Genomic DNA, 27,297 nt, shown 5'->3' on the forward strand with positions numbered 1-27,297 from the left:
AGTTTTGGTAACTGGTTAGATGAGGAGAGTGGAAGAAAAAAAGGAATACAGAATGATTTCAGGTTTCTTGTAAATATGACAAGATGCAGGGTGGTGATGCTGTAGTATTTGCCCTTCCTTCCTTTCCGCTTTCCCCTCCTAGTTCCTTTTTCCTTTTAAACAATTACTTCCCATTTCACAAAATCTATTGCGCTTTCCAGACCTTATTTACTCTTTCAATTTGTCACACCAGGGAGGCAGTACAATGTTTACACATGTGAGTCTGATTTATTCCACTTATGCATAAGGTCCTGAGTTGCATCCATTTATCTACAAAAGTCTCAAGTTTACCCTTCTTTATGGATGAGCAGTAGCCCATTAAACATTTCTCCTTCCTCCTTCTCATGAATTCTGATGTTTTATTTCATCCTACCCTGTCATATTCCAGTTCATTAGAAATTTATTGAATTGATTCCCCAACCTACCAGTGAGTTTCTATCCATAGGTGGAGAACGTGGCCTTCTCTGACAATGTGACATGTCTGCAAGGACAACAGTTGCCTCTTCAGTCTGCGTATCGCCCATACATGTGAGTGTGCAGGAACGTGTGGGTGCGTGCCTCTGTGGAGACAGACAGCTGGGCAGCAGGTGCCAGCCCCGGCCATTCGCAGGCACAGCGGTTGCCGCCACATGTACTCCCACATGGTCGGCAGGGCCCGGTGCTCAATCCTGGCGTGAACTAGCACATGAACACCACCGTCTCAGGGGCTCTGGGAATGAGCCCAGAGCCTTCACCCTGAGCCTCATCCCCAGCCCCCCTTCTTTCTTTAATTTTGAGTCAGGATTTCCCTAAATTGCTCAAATTAGACTCAAACTTTTAATCCTCCTGCCTCAGCCTCCTAGGGTTCTGGAATGATGGTGTGCACCATTATGGTCAGCTGAGTTATCCTATTTTGATTAACCTGAGGTCCAGTTTCTAGGGATCACAACTAAGGAAGGAAAACACAGGAGCCATGTTTTGTGAGAATGTACCCAGGCAAGCCCAGGTCAAGCTACTGGACAGCCAGCGAGGATTTGTACATCTGAAGCCCTCCCTGCTATTTGCAAAAGGCAAAGGCTGCAGAGCACAGGCAGCACAGCTCACTTAACTCTCAGCGCTGATAAACGTAAGCTGTTGGACATGGGCATGAGTCTTCCATCTCTAAACGGAAATAATAACACTTATGCTATAGAGTTTACAGTGTTGATCTCTTGTAAGCTCAAAGAAATCAATACAGAAAAGCCAGATAACACCATACCTGGCACAAGACAGAGATTTGATAAGTATTATTTCTTCTCTCATGCTAGATAGCCTGGAAAGGGCAGAACTCTAATAACCACTCTCCTATGCTTGAGCTCGAGAATTTCCAATCCAGAACACATGATGGACAGTACTGAAGTAATGAGATACACCAAAATATCCAAGCTCTTCTCTCTTACAGCAAGGTACTACGCTTTATTCTACATACTAACAGTGGCATCTCCAGCTTATATGATTTGCAAGACTGTTTCTATGGAGTAAACTTGGAAAGAAGCTCCACCTGCCTCCTGCCCCCTGATGGACACATTTTCCTCAACCAGTACAGCTCTTGGCCTTTTCTTCAGGATGGCCATTGTATCACCACTACACTCCTCCACCCACAGTCCCACCACCCACAGTCTTTCCAATATCCTTATCCACCTGATCACTGAAGCATTATCATGCTGTGACAGACTGATTGTGTCCCTCTGCTATGGTCATTGGTCCAGGACATCCATCTATGTCAAACTGAGATTATGGGACATTTCTCCTCGAGACCAGTTGCTTTGAACACTCTAGGACATCACGTGTACAACCTATCAACTACAATGTTTACATCCAAATGGAGAAGATCTGAGACCAGAGACCAGAGGTAAAGAGAAGCCCCTGCTCCAGCATTCCTTAGGCCAACCACACGCCTGCACTGAGCGCCCTGGGAAACCCAACAAAGTATTCTTTGCTCCTTCTAGTTAAAGTTGCATTCCTATACCTTGCAACCAAAAGAGCATTAAAATACCCTAACCACTAACAATTAGAGAGGACAGTTCTGAAAATAACAAAAAGTTTCAATTCTAAATATTGGCTGAGCATCTTTTTGCCCTTTTCACTCTTTCCATATATTTTGATTCATGCAGCAATCATTTATTAATCCTCCGCTATGTGCCAGATGCTGCCTCCTTTAATCCCCAGAACTCCATGAGGTAGGCATTATTATTCCCACTTTGTAGCCAGGAAACTAAGACTCAGGGAGGGAACTGTCCGGTTGCACAGCTAACATGTAATGTCATCTGTACAAAAGGATGCTATTTTTAAGGGCTTGTTTTCCTTGAAGGCTCTCTCTCCCATATGGGCTGGCTTTTGTTCTGTCTCCTGGTTTGCCAAGAGCCCCACCATCGGGCCTACCACTTTCCACACTCCTGACTTCCCCAGCCACAGAGTGAGCCCTTCTTGGATTCAGAGCTACCTGCTCCTCACAGCATCTTACTGCAACAGTGTTTGACCACGCTGACATTTGATTTCTCCCCAAAGCCATTCTGTATACCCCAACTTGGTTTTCATTTTACAAAAGAAAACAAAAGTCACAAAGAAGAGAAAAAGTCATTTATTTGGCCTGGTTTTTTTTTTCTAACAGGTTTTATCAACTGCCCACATCAGACTCTGGCTCTGGAGAAAAGCCCAAAGAGGAAAGGAAGTGAGCCACACCGAGTACAGCTGTGAAGCCCTTCCTAGAATCTGTAGTTCCCAGATCTATCTCTGGAGGGAAGTCACGCGTTGTCCTTCAGCCCGTGAATGGATAATGAAAATGTGGTATTTATGCACAATAGAGCATTACTCTTCCATAAACAAAGATAAATTTGAGCCATTTGTAGGAAAATGGGTGCACCTTGACACCATAATATTAAGTGAAATAAATCACACATGAGCTTTAATATCACAAGGTTTTTCTTACACAAGAAACCCAAAGTATAAACAATTTTAAGAGCCAAATAATAGACAGATGATAGAAAACAAGGAGACAGAACTTTTGCAGATGAGAAGGAGACCAAGGGGTGGAGGGCAGTGCTGAAATGTATTGTGCACATGTGTCAATTCCCCAGGGTGAATGTAATCATTACGTACTGCGAACATGTACTAAAAAAAATTTTTTTTTAAAAAAGTAGGGTAAGGACTTTGAAAGGAGATGCATAAGATGGACATGTAACTAGGACAAAACTCCAAATATCAACACACAGGAACGTAGGCCTTTCCTTTAAAAGTGGCTTACCTGGGAATATCTTCTTCGATTGTTGCACATCCATACAGAAACACGATGACCCCAATCACAGAAGATGGGATGAGAAACGATGTATATAAGCCCAGCCAGGCAAAGTACAGTCCAATTTTTTCTCCAAAATACTTTCTGAAGAAAAATCAAACACATATTAAGAACATAATATCCTTTCCTTATTTTGGTTTGCCCCATGCCTAAAAAGGGGTAAAGATATTCATCCTTTCTTGTGGTTAATACAGAGGATGGAAGTTATGTGGGAGAGAGGGGCTCAGCACAAAGAACCAACAAATGGTGTTTTCCGAAGTGAAGTGCATTGCACTGGAAGCACATTCGCACACCTGTCTCATATTCGTGTGAAACAGGAACACAGCCCTCAGAGCAAACTAAAAATATAGCATAAGTGCTGGCATCTTTACCAAACATGAATAATGCATTACTATTTCACGGGTGCCATAGAACTCAACCTCCAGAAAAGCAATCTGAGTTACTGAGGTCAACTGATGTACAAAAAGCTGGACTTAGCTGCTAGCACTTGATGAGTTTGGAGAGAAGTATACACCCACAAGAACATCCCCCTAATCAGACCGTAAACATAACAAGCGCTTCCAAGTTTTCTTGTGCCCAGCTCCTTTTTTAGAATTTTATTTTTGTGTTTTCACATAAGATCTGCCCTGTTGGCGACTTTAACTATATAATACAGAATTGTTACCTACAGGGTCTATGTTATACAATAGAACTCCAGATCTTGTACATCTTGCATAACTAAAACTTTACATCATTGGACTGACAACTTCTCCTTTCTCCCTCCTCGAAACCCCTGCTGAGAAAGCCACCTTGTGAATGTCCCCTTATACAGAATTCATCAAGGAAATGTATACACACTTCAGGAAAAGAAAAACTTGCATAAATATTTTAACACTAAATTTTTTGAGATATTGTGAGATTAATACAAATTACCTTTGGCCTCTACAATTATAAGAGGTGCTCAAAGTGGTGGCCAGTAGGGTCTAGACATGTATGAGTATGAGGAACTGCTGCTTGGGTAACGTTGGTCATTCAGATTGCTGCACATGCATTTTCAATTTCTTCTCCAAGGGCTAGCAGTGTACTGGGTTTTCTGTGATATACAACATCCTCTAGGGTCCCCCATACAAACGCAAGACTAGCTATTGAAAAAAAACATACTATTTTTCTTTTCCTGAAGTGAGCACACATTTTCTTGGTGGACTCTGTATGTGACAGACAAGTCATGCTTTTCCTGCTACTCTTGAAATTCTTTCCTTGACTTTAGAAAATTTAATTGTAAGGTGGTATGGTGTTAACTTATTTTAGGTCAATTTATTTGAATCCCCTGGGGCTTAATGAATCAAGATGTACATTTCCCTCCTGTGATTTTGGTACTTTTCAGCCCTTAATTCTTTAAATAACCCTTTTATTCTGTCTCTTCCTTCTAAAATTCTCAGGAAGCATACATGGGTTCTCTTGGTGGTGTCCCATAAATCCCTTAGGCTCTCCCTACTCTGTTTTCTTCCTTCTGTCCTTCCTTTTTGCCTGTTTGCTTTTTTAGTTTTTATTTTGTTGTGTTTTATGTCTTGGTTTTTGTTCCTCTGACTGGACAATTTCAAATGACTTGTCTTAAATTCATTAATTCTTCTGCTTGTCAGATCAACTACTGGATCTCTCTATTGAATGTTTTTAGCTCTGTCATTATATTCCAAGATTTTAGCTTAGTTCTTCTTTAAGATTTCTATTTCTCCGTTGAATTTCTCACTTTATTTACACATTAGACTCCTGGTTTTGATTTTGGTTTCAAATTGTCCATCTGTGTTTCTTATTAAGATCATAGATATTCTTTAAGATTATTGTTTTTGGTTATTTGTCAAGCAGATTGTGGATCTCAATTTCTTTAGAGTCAGTGGTTCCTTTGGTGACATTATGTTTGGAGGTTCCTGGGAGCCTGGAGTTGGCATCCATGCATATAAGAAAATGTCACTTCTTCCACTTCTTACTGATTAGTTTCACCTGGTAAAGATCCCCACTAAGTAGGCTAGGAAGAGATTATGGTTGGGTTGGCTGCCTGAGTCTGTAGATGAGCCTAAGACAAGGACTGAAGATGGATCTACTGCCTTGGGCTGAGGGCAGGCTTAGTATGAGAGTTTATGGGCAGGTAGGCCTGCTGCCATGTTCCCGGAGTGGGTTGGGCTACTGCTCTACATATGACCAGGCCTGATGTTGAGATTCCAGTGCAGGTGGGACTGCTTATGGGTTCTACGGACAGACAGGATTGCTTACAGGTCTGTAGGCCAGTGGTTGGAATTTTCAGCAGACCCCCTAGTCTATGGCAGTGGGCATGCCACCAGAGACATAAGTGAGGAGGACTCCTATAGGGTAAGAATACACTCTTTATGAGTAGGGCTACTCTGGATCTGTGAGTGGAAAGAAAACTACATTCTGAATCTATAGGTGGATGAGGCTTCTTTAGGCCCGAGATTGGTAAGTCTTCTGCCAGGGACATAGGCCTTTGAGCTACTACTGAAGGACATAAGCCTGCCATTTTCAGGAACGTGTTCAGCCTTGGGTCTTCATCAAGTTGCTGCAACCCATTATCTGAACAAAGACACATTTTTGGTGGATGGTTATTAAATCAGTGTTTTATGAAAAGGTGAGAGCTGGGTACCTTTTATTCTGTCATCTTGTTGGGGTCATTTTGTTTATTTCTATTTACATCTTAAAATTCTCTACTTTGTTAATGAATTATTAGATAAAAGGATTTTTTAAAAAGAATATTTACCTATCTTCATCATTTTTATCCCTCGTTTGTAGTTAGAAAATTATTACACTAAATCCCTAAGAAGCAATTTCCCTTTAGATAATACTGATTATAGTTCTCTAATATATTTCATTTCTCAAAAGCCTATGACAAAAGTCAGGTGAAAAAGAGGATGGAAGAGTATAGGGTAAGAACAACAAAAAACAGGATTTATTAACCCACTCTCAAGGGTTGGCTTCCGCTTAAGACTTAGACAATTGCAAGAGAGTACAATTCTGCCACAAGAAAATCTAGATAATCTGAAGTTATTACTTCTCTTGAGCCCATTAGCTGGAGTTGAAAGCAACTCAGTGAAAATGAATTTTTTTAAATGACAACCTGTCCAAGAAAATATGAGACATGTAAAGAGTTTTACATCTGACAGAGCTTGGGAAAACACAACAATCAGCAAAGCAGTTAAAAAAAATGGCCATTTAAAAAAATTGTGAAAGATGGAGCACGAATTGGCATAACCAAAGCAGTTTGCACCCACGCACAAGACTTCTCCCTGGTGCTCATGAGGACGATAATAGGAGAACAGGGAGGAGACCAAAGAGAATGTTCCCTTAGCTGCACACAGCTTGTAGGCTCATCCCCTTCCCAAGCAAGGCCATCTCTCCTTCAAATTAGAAGTTTTCAACAACTAAGGAAAGGGACTTGACCTTAGGATCTAGGCAAAAATTCATTGCTCTGGGGGCATTGTGGGGGGGTTGCATTTAAAGCCAGTTGTCCTTATGGAAGGCAAGATTCTAAATTAATTATCTTGCACACTGGATCCTGCACAATTACAAATTACAAGTCATTTACCGCTGAAGAGGGGCAGGAAACTCTTCCACCAAGAATCTTCACAAATAAAAGACAGAGTTCACTATGAGGATTAGGAGAAGGACAGAAACACTGTTGGTACACGGTCTGCTGAGGACTGCAGGCAGGCCAGCTAGCTAGGCCTCCACGACCTCACCAGTGCAGCCCTGTGCAGAAGTCAGCCCTGAGTAACAAGAGCCAGCAGGGTCTGCCACTGGGGGAGGGTGAGCACCTCAAGAGAGAGCTCTCTGTGGCACGGGCTTTCTGAAAGAACTGCTGAAAGTGAGTGTGTAATGGGAGCACTGAAACCAAGTTGTCAGAACACCAGAGCCTGGGCAAAGAGTGAGGTAGTAGTAGCCTCACGGAAGGAGTTAGAAGTCATGGTGTACGGAAGGTGACTCTGGCAGTGACAGAATTCAAACCCAGCCACCCTCTGCTAGATTGACTCAGCTCTGCTTGCTAATGGCCTGCTGGGAGAAACATGGCTATTCCTGGTGTAAATGCTGTTTAGGTCAGTTTCCACTGACCCTTCATGCACGCCTGGTATCCAGTAGAAACACTAAAAGATACATTTTTTAAAAATCCCATTTTAAAAGATATCAATAAAATTAAAATTCATTTGCACGTTAAAATGACCAGAGAAGGAATTTAAAACAATGATAATTAATATGTTAAGGAAAAAATGTATTTCTTTTTTCCCTTTCTTCTTTTTCCCTTCCCCTATCACAGTTTGTCTTTTCTTTTGAACAGTTTCTTCCCAATTTACAATATCTATTGTACATTTTGAATCTTATTTTCTCATTCAGTTTCTTACACTAGTGAGACAATATGATGTTATGATAGTTACACAGCTAGTTTCTCTCAGTTCAGTGAAAAGAAAGGTTTGTGCTAATATCGTTTGGACAAAATATCATGCCTCTATCTTGTACTCTGAATAACTACCACAAAAACAAAAATAAATAATGTCTTCATTATTGTAACTCTCCTACTAACCTATTTTGAAACTCTATTTCATTGTTTTTATTTTTTCTCTTTAAAGTAAAAAAGAATGTACTACAAAAGATTGAATCCACTACAAAAGAGAAAAGAATGAAGAATTAAAATAATCTAGCAATAGAAAGCTGTTGCAAAGGTCTGCCATACATGTAATTTTCCCCAGAAAGAAAAGTGAGAGAGGAAGGCAGCAATATTTGAATATATTGTGGCTAAGAATTTTCTAAAAGTAATGAAGCATAGTAGCAGTCATCACTGAAGAAGTGCACAAACTAAAGAGGTTCAGGGAATCCCAAGTATAATAAGTACAGAAACACATTTCCCTATGCACATTATAGTCAAGTTTATGAGAACCAGAGATACAAAAAGAAAAAGCTGAGTAAGGGGTTTATTAGATACAGAGAAACAAAGATTTGTTTTTTAGCCAATTCCTTGGCAGAAACTATATAAGCTAAAAGCTAACAGAGCTACAACTTTAAAGCATGAAAAGAAGACAAAACTGTTCATCTAGAATGCTATACATAAAGAACATGTCTTTCAAAAATCAATAAAAATAAATATTAATTTCATCAAGTAAAAGCTAAAAGAATCCATCACTAGAAAATCTGGACTATAAGAAATGGTAAAAGAATAAAATTCTTTCAGTTTAATGGCGGGTAGAGGAATGGGAAAAAAGAATCAAGTTATATCATGTACAGGTATAAATTCCCTATGATGTGATCATTATTTACACCTAAAATATATCAATAAACTTAATTAATAAAAGAAATTCCTTGGGCAAAAATTATGATCCCAGTAGAAATCTGAATCTACATGATTAGAGAGTACTAGAATGTTAAAAGCATAACAGATAAAAAAGATATTTTTTATTTTGAATCTCTTTAAAAGATAATTCACTACATGAAACATGATTTCTCAATTGGGGACGTTATTGCCCCCAAGGGAGTTAAAGTTGGCCCTTTGAAAGCCAAAAAGTTCTTAATTATTAGCATGATTATTATAGTCCTCTGAAAGTTACAAAATAGATATATAGTATATCTGTGGTATTTAAATTTCACAACAGAAAAGAAAACACTAGGAAAAACATCTAAAAGTAGTACCTGAGGGAAGCATCACTGCAAAATAATCTGGGAAACACTGTTAAAGCAAATATAGCAACTTATTATGGGAGGTATAATATATGTAGAAATAAAACTTAGGAAAATATAAAAAGAAGGGAAGAAATTAAAGTATACTCTTTTAGGGTTCTCATCTTATATATGAAATGATATAATATTTGAAAGTACAGTGTGAAACATTAAAGAAAGATTTTGTAAAGCCTAGAGCAACAACTAAAATATGTTAAAACTGACTATAACCAATAGGCAAATATTAGAGATAAAATGGAATAAAAAAATGTAATCCATTCAGAAGAGAAAAAAGAAGAAAAACCTAAACAATGAAAGAATTAGAAAACAAACAGAAACATGGTAGATTCAAAATACAAATACATTAGTAATTATATTAAATGTAAATGGTCTAAACATCTCAATTAAAAGGCAGAGAATATGAGACTGGCAAAGAACCTAAAGCTGAGCTATATGTTTTTTTAAAAGAAACTCATTTTAAATATAAAGGCTTATTTAGAATATAAGTAAAGGACTGAAAAGCAATATACCATACAAACACTAGGCAACAGAAAGCTGGTACAAAGTAGACTTCAGAGAAAGAACACTAGCAGGGATGTAGAGGGACATTACATAATGATAAAGAGATTAATTCATTAAGAAGACCTAATAATCATAAAGTGCATATGCATTTTCAAAACATATACAATAAAAGCTGCTAGAATGAAAAGGAAAAGTAGAACAATCTGCAAATACAAATAGTGGGTACTCCTTGACTTATTATAGGGTCACAACCAAATAAGTCCATCAAAAATTGAAAATACTGTAAGTTGAAAATACATTCAAAATGCATAGCCTGCTGAACACCACAGTTTTGCAACATGTTACACTGTAGAATATCGCTCATTTACCTCCATGATTGCAGGTCTGACTGGAGCTATGCTGGCTGCCACTGTTCTGCACCGCAAAAGAGTATAGTAGTGCATATCACCAGCCATAGAGGAAACCAAAATTCAAAGTATGGCTTTCCACAAGTCAAGTGATTATAAATTGGGGACCATCAGTAGAAACATCAATACTCATCTTTTAGTAATTAAAAGAACAAGCAGACATAAAATCAGCAAGCATATAGACTGCACTACAAACCACCTAAACCTAATTGATACTTACAGAGTACTCTACCAAACAAAAGAAGAAAGAATTCCTTTCAATACACATTCACCAGGATAGACCATATTCTGAGTCATAAAAAAAACGCAACAAATTGTCAAGAATTGAAATAATAAACATTTTGTTTCTTGACTGCAACTAAATTAAACTAATAACTGACCACAGAAAGATATCTGGGGAAAGCCCCCAAAATATGTAGAAATCAAACAATATCCTACTAACAACCCATGGATCAAAGAATAAATCACAAAGGAAGTTAGAAAATAGTTTTGATTAAGTGAACATGAAAACATAACATATCAAAATTTGTGGGATGCTATTGAAGCCATGTTTACAGGAAATTTATAGCACTAAACACTTGTATCAAAAGAACAAAATAGCTTTGAATTAGTAATCTAAGCTTGTACTTTTATTAGAAAAATAAGAGCAAATTCAACCCAAAGCAAGGAGAAGGGAGGATGTAACAAATATGAAAGCATAAATCAATAATTTTTAAAATGCTATCAACTGATTCAGTTGAAACCAAACTGTGCAAATCAAACAAAAGATATATGAGAATTGAATACTGCTCCAGGATATCTATTGGTACTTTCTGGGGTATAACAGAGACCACAGATCACAGGCTATCAAGCAGGAAGGGCTAGGAATGAAGTTTGCCTCTGCTGTTCTCTAATTTGGAAAACTCCCCAACTTCTCTAAGCATCATTTTTTCAACATTGAAATAAGCAAGGCAATTCATGACACAGTAAACAACAATAAATGTTATGATATTCTGAAATTCTTTATTAACATAAAGAACATCTATTCATCAAACTCCTATTCATTCATCTCTGTGAATGAATAAAAAGGAAAGAAATTTGCCTACAGATATTCAACAAAAGGTGTGCATACAGAATGCGTGAAGAATTTCTACCTATAAGAAATAGATAATCCAATGGAAAAGTGGGAAAAAAGTTTGAACACCTCATAAAAAGAATATCCAGGGACACACACACACACACACACACACACACACACACACACACTCAGTCTTCTTAGCTATCAGGGGAATGTGAACAGGGCTCATTCCTCAGAGCCAGCCCTGTCATCTGGAGGAACAGCTTTTGCTCTAACCTCCTGCCAAGCCCAGGTCAACCGAATGGGAGCCAGTCTCAGCACCTTCCTTCCTGCCTTTACCGATAGCTGTGAGGCCTCCTGGCCCCTAGGGTGACAGATCTGGGTGTCATTAGCTGTGTTGCAGGTAGGTGCAGGGATACAGGAAAAGTTCTGAGCCTTTAATTATAGTTCAGGATTGTTGATTCACTGAAAGACAGCCTGGAAATTTCTAGCAACAAAAGCAGCCAGGGAAGCCAGAAAAAAGGAAACTCCCTAATAAAAGTAGGAGATGGGCTTTCATGTTTTGTGCTCAAAATTGTAAATATCCTTTTTCTCTCTACCTTCAATTATTTGAGATAATGTAAGTGGACTGTGGTAGATAAAGAGCCAGCACTGGACAGAAAGGGGGGAAGGTAAATATTCAGTCAATTCAAGGTTCAAGCTCCCCAGCAGAATGATTTTTCTCTGTTTGCTTTATGGTGTAATAGCTAGGTGTGAGGAGAAATGAAATTGCTTCCTTATTGTGGGAGAGCGGAGGAGGCTCTGCCTGGGAATCTCCTTCTCAGTCCTTGGTGCTCTGAGCCCCTCTCCGCTGCTTGTAGACTGAGCAAGCTACCTCTGCCTTGTCCTGCTCTGGATGATTCAGGCTCACTGGTCCATGAGAAGCTGTGGGTCCCGTGGGCCCCATAGTGGGCTGTAGAGGGTGGGGGTGCTATTTCAGGCCCTTGATCATAGATGTCTCCCTCAGCCATCCCTAATCAGCTTCCTGGGCAGTGCCAAGGTGCTGTGGCATCATGCTGGACACTGGGCTTCTCTAAAGAAGCCGTAATGCTCTAAACTGGGAAGTGCAAACCCTGTGCACCATGATCCTCCTGAAATATACGTGTTCATACTATAAAAGGGAGGTCATACTATAGGTGTTCATACTATAAAAGGGAGGTGTTCCCTTTACCTCCATTGCCCACTCCCACCGGGCCCCTAAGGCCAGAAGGATCACAGCTCAGCTCCTGCTGTTCCTCTCCTTATAACAATCTTCACTCCCTGGAAGTTTACTCTACCTCCCTGGCTAGTGGGATTTCCCCACATCTTATCCCTTCCATCCCTCTCCTGCCCTGTTCCTGTCCCTTGGACAAAAAAGGGCAGAAGACTATTGCAAAATAAGCCCAAGAAAGAAGTCTATATCAAGAGACTTCAAACCTTTGTGCACCAAGATACTTCGTATCCACTAAATAATGGTGCTTATCACTCTCTTTCTCAAAACCAACATCCCAGGACCTGAAGCCCAAAGGCCTTCTCTGGTAAGTATAGACATGCACGTGAGAACTGACTCCAAGCCACAGCACCTCAGGATCCAGAGACCTGTCCCCTGTTCCTCACCCTGCCTCCCACTCCCTGCCTTCTCATTGTGACCTAGCAATCAAAGACTGAACCTACTCTTGAGCTGCCATCTCGCAGTGACAGCTGATTACCCCTTGCCAAAGCTGATGGCAAGAAGTAGGATGCTTCCCCTCACCTAGGTAAAGGCCCACAGACACAGAGGCCAGCTCTGCAGACCAACAATGGGAGGACCAGGACAGAAGGGCTCTGTGTTCTTGGTCTGCCATGGAGACTAGAAGGTCTCCTTCTCAAAGAACATCTTGCAAATATAGGATCAGTTCAGAAGGTACAGTGAGGTCAAGGCCCGGTTCAGGATGTCTGGCTATAAGAATCAGCCTCTGCTGAAGTGCCAGGCAGTCTAATATACCGCTTCTTGCAATTGGTTCCCTCTTCCTGGCCAAACCTCTATTTCAAGATTCCCAAATAAAGAACTGGAGCAAAGGAACCTGCAAAACCAAGCCAACTGTCTACAGTGTCCAGGAGCTAGAATGAACCTGCCCAGTGTGGTACCTCTCAGGTTGTGCTTACAGTAGGAATGTGCAGAGATGCACACAGCACTGAAGACCAGGAGGCCCAGGGAACAGAGGGGCCAGATACCGAGTCCAAGGTCAACCAGAGAGGAGAGGTAAAAGGCATGCATGCCTAGATAAGTGAGGCACACAGGAGGTCATAGCTGGGGATGTAAGTCAAAGCAAGAAAACTAAGGCAGGAAAAAAACAGGTTCTCAGAAGCCAGAACGCTGCCAGAATTCTCACTGAGTGGAGAAGAAATGCTTGAGGCCAGCCCTGATCATAGGTCTTTCTACCAGCTAGTATAGGGTGCTATTAACAGCCATATATCCCAGTCAGAAAGAGAGGCAGGTATAAAATAAGATAAAATTAAATAACCATTCTGAGAGCCCACTTCATTCTAGTACTCTGCTGAGTGCTTCATATGCATTCTCTCTGATGATCCTTACAAGAAGACAGGCCTTGATGAGCAAGGCACAGGCTTGGAGAGCAGATTGTGGTCTGGAGTGGAGCCTTGGCTTGCCCTTCTAGGCGTGTGTGGGCACAGCACAAAATTCTTGAGCCTGTGTGGCAGCCCAACACTAGCAATTACATCCCCACTTAAAAGATGAGAGAATCGAGCCTTAAGGTTAAGTACTTTACCCAAGCTGCTGAAGCCCTTTGCAAAGCCAGTATTCAGACTCAATTCACGAGGATCAAAAGATGCTACTCTCCCTACTCTCCTACCCTATGGATGCAGACAGCAGTACCTTTCAGGATGATGTTACAAAAATAACCATAATGCTACAGATTCCCAATGACCCAAAATCATTAGAAAGCTTCATTTCCCAGTTATATGATTTGTCTCCCAAACCCTGTTGGGAAGATAACCATCAAAAGGCAAAGTGATTCATATTTTTCCAGCTTCCTGGTTTCTAATACCATGATCCTAGCAGTCCACCAGACATTTCCCTATGGACAGCTGCTAAGGGTCTCAGTGTTAACAAGATAAAAGGGAGCTCTTGGGTTCTCTTCCATCCACCTCACTTAAACTCCTTCCTCTCTTCCATATTTTGATTTACAGAACTACAATCCAGTTGCTCAGGACAAAAACATGGAAGTAGCAATCTTCAACTCTTGTCATCAAATTCCACCTCCAGTCCATCACCAAATCCAATAGACATGACTTTGAAAAATGCAGCAAATCCCACCTCACCTCACCATCTCCATCACCGGCCCCCGGACCAACTGCTGTCCTCTCTCTCCTGGGTCACTGCAAAGGCTAATGGTTCTCCCTGTTTCTACCTTTGCTCTGTAATCTCATCACTACCCAACAGCCAGAAGAACCCTTTCATACTCTTGTCAGACTGATTATCGCTTTGTTCAAGATGATTTTCTGACTTTCTGTCACATGAGAATAAAGCCCCAAATTGGTTTGGTGACCCACAGGGTCTTATTTGATCTGATCCTCTTCTTTGGCTCACACCAGCCCCTAAGCCCCTAGCTATTCCTCAAACACTATGTCTGCTCCCACTGTGGGACCTTTGCAGAGCTGGGTCCACGCCCCAGCATACTCCTCAGGCCTTACACTGACTTCCTTACTTCCAGCTCCTCAAAGCAGCCTACTGTGATCACCCTGCCCCCACTGCCCCGACTTCTCACCCTACCTCATTTTCATGACTTTCACCTAACATTGCCTTCTGTATTTGTGCTTTATCTATCACATCACAAGCCCATAGGAGCCAAGGGTGTCCCTGCCCTGTTCACTGTTGTGTTCTTGGTGCCTAGAAGGTGCCTGGCATGTTGAAACAGAATAATAACCATTTATTTAGGGGATGACTAAATCCTCACCAAAACACCTACACTAGGATGATCCCTGCTCTATGCCTTAGGTGCGTACAGCTCAGAGAAGCTGAGAAGTCTGTGTAAAGCCACACAACCAACAGATGAATCCAGGCTCCAACTCAAGGAGCCCTGATTTCTACCTGTGCTTTACTCAGGACATGTGTCTTTTGGATTACAGTGTAGATGATTGATAAAATAGATCTGAGCTTCTGAGCTTAAAAGCTACAATCATCTATTTTAAATTTTTATAAAAATTTTAAAGAAACCTAAGGATCATCTGAAACAAAATTCTCCATTCAATGGCTAAGAAAAAGTAGCGATGATAACGGCCCCAATTTCTGTTTGTTAAAAAAATTAAGACATAAAATGATTACTTAAACATTTTATGTTTATTAGTAGAAAGCAGGAACTTCCAAGTCCGTGTCAAGTGGTGATTAGAGACACATGCTCCAGCCTCACCACACAGTCATTCCTCCCCTGGTGGTTTGGGCCATTTCACATTGTTTTCATTCTCCTTTTCCGTGTTGCCTACTTTCTACCCACCACAGATCTTTGACTAGAGACGGAAATGCAAGAAATATTGATGGTGAGATATAGCATAATAATGCAGATCCAAAATGATAAGAAAGCCACAAATTTGCCTCTAGGTGATGTTCACGCAGATCCATATCGTAATGCTACAGTTTGGATCTTTAGTGTCCCCCAAAGTCTGTACGCTAAAGCCTCGGTGTCCAGCCCATGGCTCTGTGTGGAGCTGGAGGAACCTTTGAGAAGTGTGTGCCGTGGGAGGTCCCTGGGCTCCGCGCTTGAACACCAGTGTGGTTTCCTGACATCTTCCTTTTCTCCTTGTAAGCTAATTATCTCAAGTTTAATGGAAGGTTAGAGCATGCATCTAACAATCAAAACCATTACATGACCTAAAAAGATATTCCCATTATCAAAACGCAGTGCTATGCTTGAATCTGGTAATCAGAATGACTGATCCAAAAACAACAATATGCAGCAGTATAAGAACCATTGTTGGACTCCTACCATCTTGTATGGTGAAGCTCTGCATCATTTCCAATGTTGCTGGTTTTCTCTATTGTTAAGGTCTTTGATTCATCAATCTTACATGCTTATGTCTGGTGGACTGACCAACTTTGTTGAAGATAACAGTATGTAATGTAGCAACCATTGTTAATTCCTATCATTTTGTTTTGAGGTCATGTATCATTTTTGTTGTTTTTGTGTTGTTCTGATTTTATCTTCATTGTTGTTTTATTAGTTTTTTTTTAATTTTCAAAACAAAAAAAATTTTTTTTAAAACCCAGTGCCAAATAGGAGTGGAGATATTACATCAACTGTATTCAGTTGATTTTTTCACTAATTGGGAGTTAACAATTGACCTCAATCACCAAGTATAATCTAGAGATAATTCCTTGCATTCGTAGCCTAAAACTTTCTCTTAGCTCATCATTTGGAAGTGAAACGTTAGATAATTAACCAGTTAAATGTTTAACTCAAAGGTCAAACATGACAAATTTCAGGTTATAAAAGCTTGGGGCATTTTCTATATTTTGAGGCTGTAGTAGGATGATAAATTTTAATCTATATTTTACCTGCATTATTTCCCAAAGCAAGATGACCTACTCTGTTATTTTAAAATGTATTTGTTAGAACATCTTAAGGTTTTCTCTTATATAATTTAGTGAGATAACACAAACAGCAAGTGCCACTCTTATTGAGAAGGATAAGGACAAACTTGTCTTTATGTAGAATGAATATTATGAGAGTGTATATAACTGAAATTTATAGCACAATATCTAAACATATAGATATATATAAAATAGAACATGTCTACTAATAATAATCACATATTAACTGTAAAATAATTCATTTCAGGTGATTAAGCAGGTGCAGTTGCACAAGTAGTCTGGTAGAGCTGCACATCCATTCTCCACCCTGCCTCTACCCTGCTGATGTCTACAGATCGTGCATCAACCAGGCTCCTTAGCTCTTTGGCTTCTGGGTTGGCCAAGCAAAGGCACAGGCAGAAATGAGAGGGTGCAATAAGAAAGGCCACGGGGCACCAATTTCCCCAGCTTTCTGGCTGCACAGCCCTGAGCTGGCAGGAGTTACATGGTGTCATTGGCCACAGCTCTTCTGGTCTTGGATTCACCCCTTCCTCTTGTCCCTGAGCTAGCAAGTCCCCCATGGTTGCTGACATCTGGGGTGCTTCCCATCTTCTATTGATTTCCATAGTCTTCAATTTATCCATGTGAATGTGCCACTGCTTTCTTACCAGGAGCCTAAGAACCCAAGATCCAAAAGTTCAAAGCAGGGTGAGTAGGTCTAGAAGGTACTGGTCTATTCCGAGCTTCTCACTTTACATTTTAGGATGCTGGCACAAAGCAGAGTACAAGACTTTTCAAAACCACTGCTAGCAACAAGGCAGAGCCCCATCAGAAAGCAGATTCTTGACTGTCAGAGACTTACATGAACTGAATACATACTAAGTGCTCAGAATGGCACTTGGCACATGCTAAATGCTCAGAAATGCTAGCGTCATCATCATCACCACCACCATCATCATATGATAATTTCTACTCCAGTTAAGAAAAAGTGGGAAAAAATTAAGAATCCAGAATCCTCTAGCATAAAAATTGAAATAGTAATTCTATTTAGTAGGTGGTAAATGAAAGTCCAGAAGAGTTATATCTGAGGTAGAGCCACAGCTCCCTACAGTACACTTGAGAAAGAGGCACCAAGGCTACAACCCAGTGAGAGAGCATAGGATGAATTCCAGATTCCTCTGACCCCTTTGGCCAGGTTTCTTGCTTGGTGAGCAACCTGGACAGCAGTCACATACTGGCCCTAGTTCAGGGCCCCAGGACACCAGCAAATTGGTGTCACCATTAAATGAAAATGATTTTATCTTCTTGAATTGTTACCACTGAGACAGTATAGAAAAAGTGCTTTACAAATTCTAAGCAGAAGATTCCAGGATGAATTAACAGCCTCCTCACTGTGTATTCTCACAAGAAGGGCGGCCAGGGAGGACAGTGAAAAGATGCTGAAGAACTATGTTGACTTTGCTCTTCATTAGTGTGTGGAATGACAGAGAAGAAGAATAAACTTTCTCCCTCTTACAACAAAAAGTTGTTCTCCACTCTCTAAGGGCAAGCGAGCCCAGCACAACGATGTCTAACAATCATGCCAAGGAAAGAGGTGCACTTTCTGTTGAGAGACTGATAAGGAAGGTGTCTTGGTTACTTTTCTCTCGTTGCTGGGACAAAATATCTGACGCCCAAAATTAAGGAAGGAAAGGTTTATTTCGCTTACAGTTTGTGGAGGTTTCAGTCCGTACTTGGCAGGTTATAAGGCAGAGTGGCACATGGCAGAGGGCTGTAGCTCATGGCGGCAGAACACAGCAAAAGCCACAACCACACACCAGGGCGGAATGGGGGAGGAATCACCTCAAGCACCCTTTTCCTCTCCCTTACATATGCAAACTATCCACCCCAGGGTGGGTGTAGCTCTCACACCCATCACCCATCAAACTCTAAAAGCCTGCCCCATGGCCGCTTGAGGCTTGGCGGGGACACACAGATACAAACCATAACGGAAGGGTCTTGGTTGAGAGCCACAGGTTTTACCAAAAACTTGGAGCCCTGCTGGTAATGTTTTCAAAGAACCCTTGATGTCAGCCTTGCTGGGACCTCTGAAAGCTGAGTCAGAACCCACCCACCCAGGGATAGGGCCGCCCTTTACCTAGACACGGGCTGTACTCACCATGAGCTCTGTGGGCCCGGTCCCTTCCCCAGTGTTTGGCTATGTGAAATATCAACTGAACTCTTTTTCTTTCAAATTCAAGGTTCATGCCTCACTTCAGAAATAACCCACCAATTCTGTCTCTGGGCACCAAACATGAGAATTTTCCTTTTCCCAAGTTTGCTCCCTCTGCTCCATTAAGCAAGGGGAAGTGTTCATTGACCACCTACCTCACTTCCTATATAGACAAATGGTTTAATCCCTACCCCAGCTTCTCAAAGAACAAAGCCCCCTGCCAAAGCCCCCTACACATCCAGTCAGCTACAGATCTGGATCTCCAGTCCAAGCCTACCTGTTTTCAGAGCCTTTGGTCACTACCACCACCCTGCTGATTGCCAGTTCTAAACTTGTTCTTTCCACTAATTCTGCATTCCTTCTCTATCACTGGAGTACTTCTAACAGATAAAGGAATAGGAATAATTGTACACACACATTCACACACAGAAAACAAACCCTGCAAAACAGGAACAATCTTTTTTGCCTCATTTTAACCCAAAAGATCACATATGCTCATATGAGTCATTTTAAAAATTATGGTAGAACAAAGATGAAATATTTCCAAGTCATTTTTCCAAATATTAAGATGCATTATCCTGAGTACCATAAATCTTTTCTCTAAAAATATTTCAAAATAGTTTTTTCCATCTGATCCACCTCTAGTGGACTTGTTTGCCTCTGAGACTGTTATCCCTTAACTCAGAAACCCAGCCTATCCAATGTTCTGCCCAGAACCTTTCACAGTCCCTGGTGTAGTGAGCAGTAAACAAAAGGAATGAACAGAACAACATAGATTGAACACTTTGGTATAAAAGCAGCTTTAAAAGTTGTCAAAATTGACACCTATTAACCCCAATCCTTGAATAGCTTGATTGTGGTTAAAGATACTTAGCCATGCCCAGGCTACAGGGGAGTCTATCTAAACCATCCTTCCTCAAACCCACCCCACATCCCCACGCAGTCAGCCCTTGCTAGACCACACACCAGCCATAAGCACTGTTGGTGAGCAAATATCCCTCTTCATACTCATTGTCACATTCTGGACTCGACTTCCTCTGCATTTTATCTCTGCTTTACAGTGACTGTCAGTGTAGAAAGCGGCACAGCATTTACAACTGTAAAATACCCTCACACACCCTAGCACACACAAACTTCCCAACCTCTCTTTGGAAAAGAAAGTGAAGGTCACAGATGTAGATGAAGAGGTGACCCGAAGTCAAATAGCACAGGCAGCCAAACACTGGCGTTTGTACCTTGTCTTCAGCCTCCACTGCCTGAGCTCTTTCAACCCTACCTCTCTCTCTGTCATGTCACTGTTTGTATCCTGCCTCTCAGGCTGACTGCAAGTACCTCAAGGGCCTTCTGAATTTTTGTCCCACTGACATTTCTGCTGAAGGCAGAAATGAATGAGCACACAGAGGGTCACCGGCTGAGCCAAGCAGGGACAGCAAGAGGAAGCCTTGGCAGACTCACACCTTGCACATTGAGAAATGAAGCCTCTTGGGAGCAGCACCAGTTTCTGTCACTGGGCCGCTGCACAACATGAGCTTTCACAGCATCTTTTCACAGAAAGACTCAAGGTAAGGAGCTCCTTTGATCTTAGACACAATCAGGGTCCCTCAGCCAGCGCCTTCTTCTCACAGGTAGCATTTTAACATCCTTGTGGCTTTAGTCAAAGACCTTGTGTTTTTGAATCTTCCACAAAGCTCTCAAGGGGCAGGACAGCACTACACCTGGAGGACCATTTCCAAGGACAAGGAGAGGAGATTCTGACTTGGAAGCAGCTGCCAGAGCTCAGCCTCCAGATTTTAGGGGAAGGCCATGAATTCTTTATTCCACCCTCCTTTCAGACCAGAAGCACATAACAGTTCGTGTGCATGTGCATGAAGAGAAGTCTCCCTTTGAAAGTATACAAAAAACTGAGGGAAAAGAAATGCAGTGGACTTTCAAATAACCAAATACAGAAGTTGACATGAGCTTGGAGAAAATGAAAATGTCAGTGTTTTGACAGTGGAGGATTCACCGGGGCCAATTGGCTGATGCTTGGGATATCAGCACTAACCAAGAGCCCCCAGCATTTCAGAAGATAAAAGTAATGGCCTTTGGATGGGGCTGCAAGGTAACGGGATTGCAATAATCAGCTACAGCCTCACTGATACTCCAGAGGTGAGTGGGAGCTCAAGCACTTGTGTTTTACCTCATGTTGAGGAGAAAGAGAAGGAAACAAGGTCTTTGGAAACAAAGGAAGCAAAAAACTGGATAAAAGAGGACAGCCATTGTCCCCACATGAATCAGATCCTCCAACCCTGCAGAGTGGCAGTCTGGGCTGAGGAGATGAAGAAGCTGAGCTGGGGTTTGTAAAAGTGGCTGAAAGACACCCAAAGGCTCCTTCCCAAAAAGGCCTTATTATTTCAGGACAAATGCATCACTAACATATGGATTTGATTCCACCTCCCCACCCACTTATGCCAGAAAAGCACATACAGATTTCAAAATGAAAAGGAAAAAACAAAAGAACGGCCAGGGACTAAAATGCACAGTTATGGTTTCAAGTAAGCTTGGAACATGCTGGGAAAATAATTGTAGTTGGTCAACAAATCCGAATGGCAGTGACGCTCAGCCCTGTCATTAAGGTTCACAGCCAAGAAAGCAAAAGCAATTAATTGGCAGCAGGCATTTGGCTTGCTGGAGGGGACTGAAAAGGCAAGGTCCCAAATGTCAAGTACTCGGAGGGGTGAGGTGACACATCAGGCCCCTACAATTTCAAGATGATTGTGTAAACGATGACTACACCCCTGTTCTCAGACTCTATCAAAGGATGGCATCCAGCTGTTCTCCATCTCCACTGGAAATGGAAAAAAACAGCTTCCCGTAGACCAAAGGGAATGCACTTCAGACCTTAAAAGGAATGCCCAGTTGTAAAGTACTCTTACTTAAAAAGCACTATTAATTGTGTGCCTATACACAAATTCACTAATAATTTGTTGAATGCCTACCCTACCAAGACTGGCAGCATGTATAAGATACTTAAAATAGATAATTTTCAAATATTATCCCAGTCTTTACAACAGCATGACAAGGTGGATGTCATCAACCCCATTTTATAATTAAGATTTGGCAATAAAGAGGTAGAATGAGTTTCATAAAGTCAAGAAACAACTCAGGGATATCTAATTCCAATTTTTAATTCCCTTTAATTTCAGCTAAGTGCTAGGGGTGATTCTTTGTAGCTCCCCACAGAAATGAGTACATTGATTTTCACTTAATAACTGTTGAATGAATGAACTAACACAAAGGATAGATTTCTCCACTGATATTCTTATAGTCTTATACCATATTTCATCAATTTAAACACATAATTTTTCACATCTGTACACCTCTAAGATCTGAATGCTATTAAAAAGATGGCCTAGCATAATGGAATTGGCAGCATTCTCCTTTTTAGTATTACATGAAATAAATGTCTGTCTTATAGTCAGTAGACTCTCAGAGTCTGTGAATATGCTCATATTGAACCAGATAAATTCTGCATGAAAATATATTGAACCATTCACACAGTCTCGTGAATGTTAAATACCAAATAAGATGTCATAGGATATCCAGTAAGAGGAAAAATATTTATAAACCAGCAAAATCCCAAAGTAGTGGGATCAACTTTAGATTTAAAGACTAAAATTTTTTGATGCAGATTGGAATGGTTATTTGAGCCATCTCTTTCAGAAAGTACAACTTTATTAAAGGTAGGGACCACATCTGATTTTTTCTTTTTGGCCCCAAATTCAAGTTCTGCATCATTTAACAAGGAATTGTACTACCTCCCCTCAGAGAGTATCAAAAAGAAAAATCCAACCAATCTGATATATCTGGTGATTCCTGTACAGAGGTGGAGAACTGAGTCAGATGGCCTCTGGAGCATCCTTCTAGGTCCAGGACTCTGTATCTAAAATGTGAACACTGATTGGTTGCCAATCTGATCAGTCATGGAAATTTTCTTATGCTTTGATAGTGTTAAATCAAGACCTCCTCAGGAGATTTTGCTTTTCCCTTCTCTCTAGTCAAGGTCCTTTCCCCTATTTCCACATTTTTGATCACTTCAACTCTTTCCTTGGCACATAAAACACAATCACTTAAGGTAAATTAATCACCCTCCTCTACTTTCAGTTTAAGTAATCTAAAAGCTCTACTTTCTTCCATGATTTGAGCATACAAGACAATAAGGCTGTGATCAGCAATTCCTCTAATCTCTCATCCTTCAAGATGCTACCCGAATAGGTACAGCAATCAAAAAGAAACTCTTGGTGCAAAAAGTAATGGGTGTATAAAATAAATAAATTAAATACATAAGTAAATAAAATAAATCTGAGAAGGAACAGGCTACTGATCACATAGTCTCAAAGACTCTCCTTAAAAATTACTTAATAATGCACAAGAAAAAGCAGTAATCTCACAGCAGAGGAACCTGGCAGGTGTCAGCATAATCCAATGAACAGAGGTAACAGTATAGAAAAGGGGCACACAGGTACAAGATGGCCTCCTGTCGTGGTGTAGTGGAAAGATGCAGGTCGCTCATGTAAGAAACCTGCTAAAAACAGGTAATATAAACCCACTCATCAGATAAATCCAAATGGGAGAGAACATCTGTAAAATGATCCTCTATCTTCAAAAATGTCAGCATCATGAAAGACAAAAAAAGATTCCAGATTTTAAAATACTGCAGAGATATACCAACTAAATGCAAGATGTGATCCTAGGTTGCATCTCAGATTGAAAAAAAAGTAAATTTTAACATAGAAGCTTATTAGAGCAGTTTAAATTTCAATATGGATTGTAGAATAATCATATTGAACCAATCTTAAATTTTCTTTAAGAAAAAAAATCCCAGTTTTCAGAAATTACACACCAAAGTATTTAGAGCTCAAAAGGCACTATGGCTGTCACATACTCCTATATGGTGAAATAATAATATGTCCATATTATTTACCTTTTATTATTCATATACATACATTTATATATTCTAATAAATTTCCATATAATATTCATATATTCATAATGGCAAATATGAACAACTGATGAATCTGAGAGCTGGCAGTAGGGATTATTTTGAAATATTTCTGTAAGTTTGAAATTGCTGGAAAATCAAAAGTAAAAAATGAAAAGAACCACTCTCATGTTACAGAAGTCATGTAGCCTATGTCCTGGCCCCAAGCAGCAGTGTCTGATTTCTTAGACTCCCAAAATCATCACAGCACAAAAGAGAAATTCCCATCAACCTTTGCAAGCCCTGAGCATGTTCCACCCATCCCCAGATTTTGGTTGAGATTACAAGTGAACAAAATGATAGTTGGAAATAATTATCTGGGCATAATACAATTAGTGCAATAACCACAGAGAGAAAGTGAATGGCCATGTACAGGGCTACAGGACAACCATATGCTTGTAAACATACAACTGGGAAACTGGGCTATGCCCAGTCTGTACCCTCAGGAACTACAATCCTTCCATCAAAGTTACAAGGGAAGGCAGGCAGCAGGCTGTAGACATTTTGAAGGAGGCTCTGAAAACAAGAGTAAGTCTTTTCCTGGAAACAGTTTTGGAAGAAAATAAAAGGAAACCTTGATGACTGTGTGAGATACTGGAACAGACTGCAAGACGAAGCCAGTGGGCACCTTTCCCTGGACATCTTTAAAAGAGGAGAACACCATCTAGGAAAATGTTACAATGTGTAGAATTTCCTTGCAAATACTTTATCATATAAAACATGCGAGTGCTGTCTTTCTTGACTGGGGCTATGGTTAGGGTAGCAATTAAGAAGGCACGGGGCCAAGGATTCTACTGGCTCTTATCCAGAAAGCCCATACTTAGAGGCTGCTACTACAAGACTTTCTGTCTTACTACCAGCATGCACAAGACCTGCAAAAAAATTTAAAAGGCTATGGAAACATGATTCATCAACGTGCTGAGTGTCAGAAATGGATTTCCATTGGCAAAAACAATGGCCTGCTAACTAGCATAATGAATTCTAGAAAAGGGCTCTTGTTTGATGAAATTAGTTTTTCAAATAATATATACTATCTAGCTATACCCTCCACCCTTGCTTATAAACATCTGTGGAGCCTTGACCTCGAGCATGATGCCTTAGACTAAACACCTAAGTGGTCCTGTACCTCTGGATTCTGTTTTCCTGACATTGTAAGAGCAACAAAATGCTATCTCTAAATTCAGGTGTTTGCCTGGAGTAACTCTTTCATAAGAAAAAGGTCAGAGACCATATAGAATAGTAAGTTGGGATGTCCTGAACAGGCTTATATGAACTATGTCTTCACAACTGCTAATAAATGTTTAGTTAGTAACTGTCACTTATTTTAAAACTTCATCAGGTGCTTCTACTAAATGTCAAAAAAGAATAGCGCAAGGCTGGATTGGCTTAGGTTCACTTGTAACAGATAAATGAGGTGATGTCCAGCATAAATGTAGGGACAGTAGACAAAATGACTGATAGGTAGATCTGTCTGTTAAGGAAATCTAGTTTAACTTCCTGATGGTCTAATGATATATGCTGTGTGGTCCAAGCTCTTTAAAATAATCAGAGCTTGTTTTACGGACTAGAATATAGTTGACCTTGTTAAAAAAATCATTTTCAAATGAGATTAATGTGTTCACTGCAGTTTACAGTGTTCTGCAAACACTGACAAGTTCATTCACAATGTTGTTCAACTCTCCCTTATCCTTATTGACTGTCTACTTGTTATATCAATTACTGAGAAAGCAGAAATCACTAACAATAACTCACCTGTCTATTTCTCCTATTTGGTCAATTTTTTCTGTAAACTTTGAAGATATGTTACTAAGTACACACACATTTAGGATTGCTATGTCTTCTTTTTTTTTTGGTTTTTCTCTGGTACCAGGAACCGAACTCATGACCTTGCACTTGCCAGGCAGGTGCTTTGCCGCTGAGCTAAATTCCCAGCCCCTGCTATGTCTTCTTATTTAATGGACTTTTCATCCATATAAATCTTACTATATGTCTAATAATATTCTTATCCCGAAACCTGCTTTGTTTGGTATCAATATAACCACTACAGCTGTCTTTTCATTAGTATTTACATATATATTTTTTATCCTTTGACTTTTAACATTTCTGTATCTTTATATTTAAACAATATTTCTAGTAGTTAGCATATAATTGGATATTGTGTTTTTATTACATTTGATGATATCTACTCTTAATTTTTAAAATTAGGCCATGCATCCTTAATGTAATTATCAATCTGGTTGTGTTTACGTTGACTAACTTGCTATTTTATTTTCTGACTGTCTAGAGAAGTGTCTCTAGGACAGAACTTGTTCTTTCTTTTTTTAAGTAAAACTTGTTCTTACAAGGATTATTTGCCTGTTGCCTAAGTCTGAAAGAAATTATTACATATATTTTAGGGGCTGGGGATTTAATTCAGTGGCAAAAGCACCTGCCTGGCAAGTGCAAGGTCATGAGTTTGATTCCTGGTACTGGAAGAAAAACAACAACAAAAAATATATATATATTTTAAACAAGTTTCTAGTTGTTTATGACAGAAAAGCTGGTCATTAGCAGTTACTTCATAGTAGCCAGATGTGGAAACAGGGTATCTGTATTTTAAAGGTTTTTGAGGTGATCCTGAGGTGCTGCTAGAGTTGAAAACCATTACTCTAAACCAAGGGTCACATGTTTAGGTGGGATAGAAGTGAAGGATACAGGCAACAAGAATGTTAGAAGCTAGAGAGGACTAGAGAACCTGAGCTCCAAATGAAAATATTCAGATTTAATATTTCTAAAATAACAGTTGAACCAATTTTTTAAAAAAAAAATCAACTCACCCAAGTTCCTCCTGAAACCATCCAATGCCAACATCTGTGAAACTTCTCTAAGTTAGTCCACCACCTAAAATGTGGTGTCAAGAACTGAGTACTGGCAAACCGTTCTCACCGGGGTTTGTGCATGGGCCCTCCCTGTGTGTGCACTGCACTGAGTGAGCAGGGGCTCCATGAGCTGCTGGCACCATGGTTTGGATCTGTGCTTTACTTGCACCCCGACCTCCTGGGGGTCACAGACATGGGCAGTCTGTGATCGCTGTCTGTGCAGCCCACATCAGGCTCCTGTGCACATCCTGAACTGATTAGAGATGCAGAATCAGCTGGTCCACAAACTGCTGACCCTGCAGTTCATGTCTGGGTTTTGCCTGTATCCTGAACTGCCTGGGGACACAGGTCCACTGGACCAGGATTGTGCCACCAGTTCAACCCGAGTCTGGGTCATACACGCACCCTGAACTGCGAGGGGATGCTAGATCAGATGGTCTGCCATCAGCTGACACCAATGCCCATGTCTGAGACCTGGGATAACTAGATACAAATCAACAACTGCCGGAAAACCCGAGACTAAGTAATGCTTCTCAGGGGTCACTGAGGGGCAAACCTGACCAACAGGAAAACTAGGGACACAAGTAGCCTTTGCTG

The 27,297-nt window shown here is 40.5% G+C and overlaps 1 protein-coding gene across 1 annotated transcript in view; it reads right to left on the minus strand.

Moving 5' to 3' along the window:
* Positions 1–27,297, minus strand: part of Ano2 (anoctamin 2, calcium activated chloride channel) — a 316,981-nt gene that overhangs the window by 163,543 nt on the left and 126,141 nt on the right. The window contains exon 10 of the mRNA XM_013511280.1: positions 3,302–3,436. Within this exon, the coding sequence (XP_013366734.1) occupies positions 3,302–3,436 (135 nt within the window). The remainder of the gene's footprint in view (positions 1–3,301; positions 3,437–27,297) is intronic.

Source organism: Chinchilla lanigera, unplaced genomic scaffold, assembly GCF_000276665.1.
Source record: "Chinchilla lanigera isolate Chin_1 unplaced genomic scaffold, ChiLan1.0 scaffold00012, whole genome shotgun sequence".
Classification (NCBI taxonomy): Eukaryota; Metazoa; Chordata; class Mammalia; order Rodentia; family Chinchillidae; genus Chinchilla; species Chinchilla lanigera.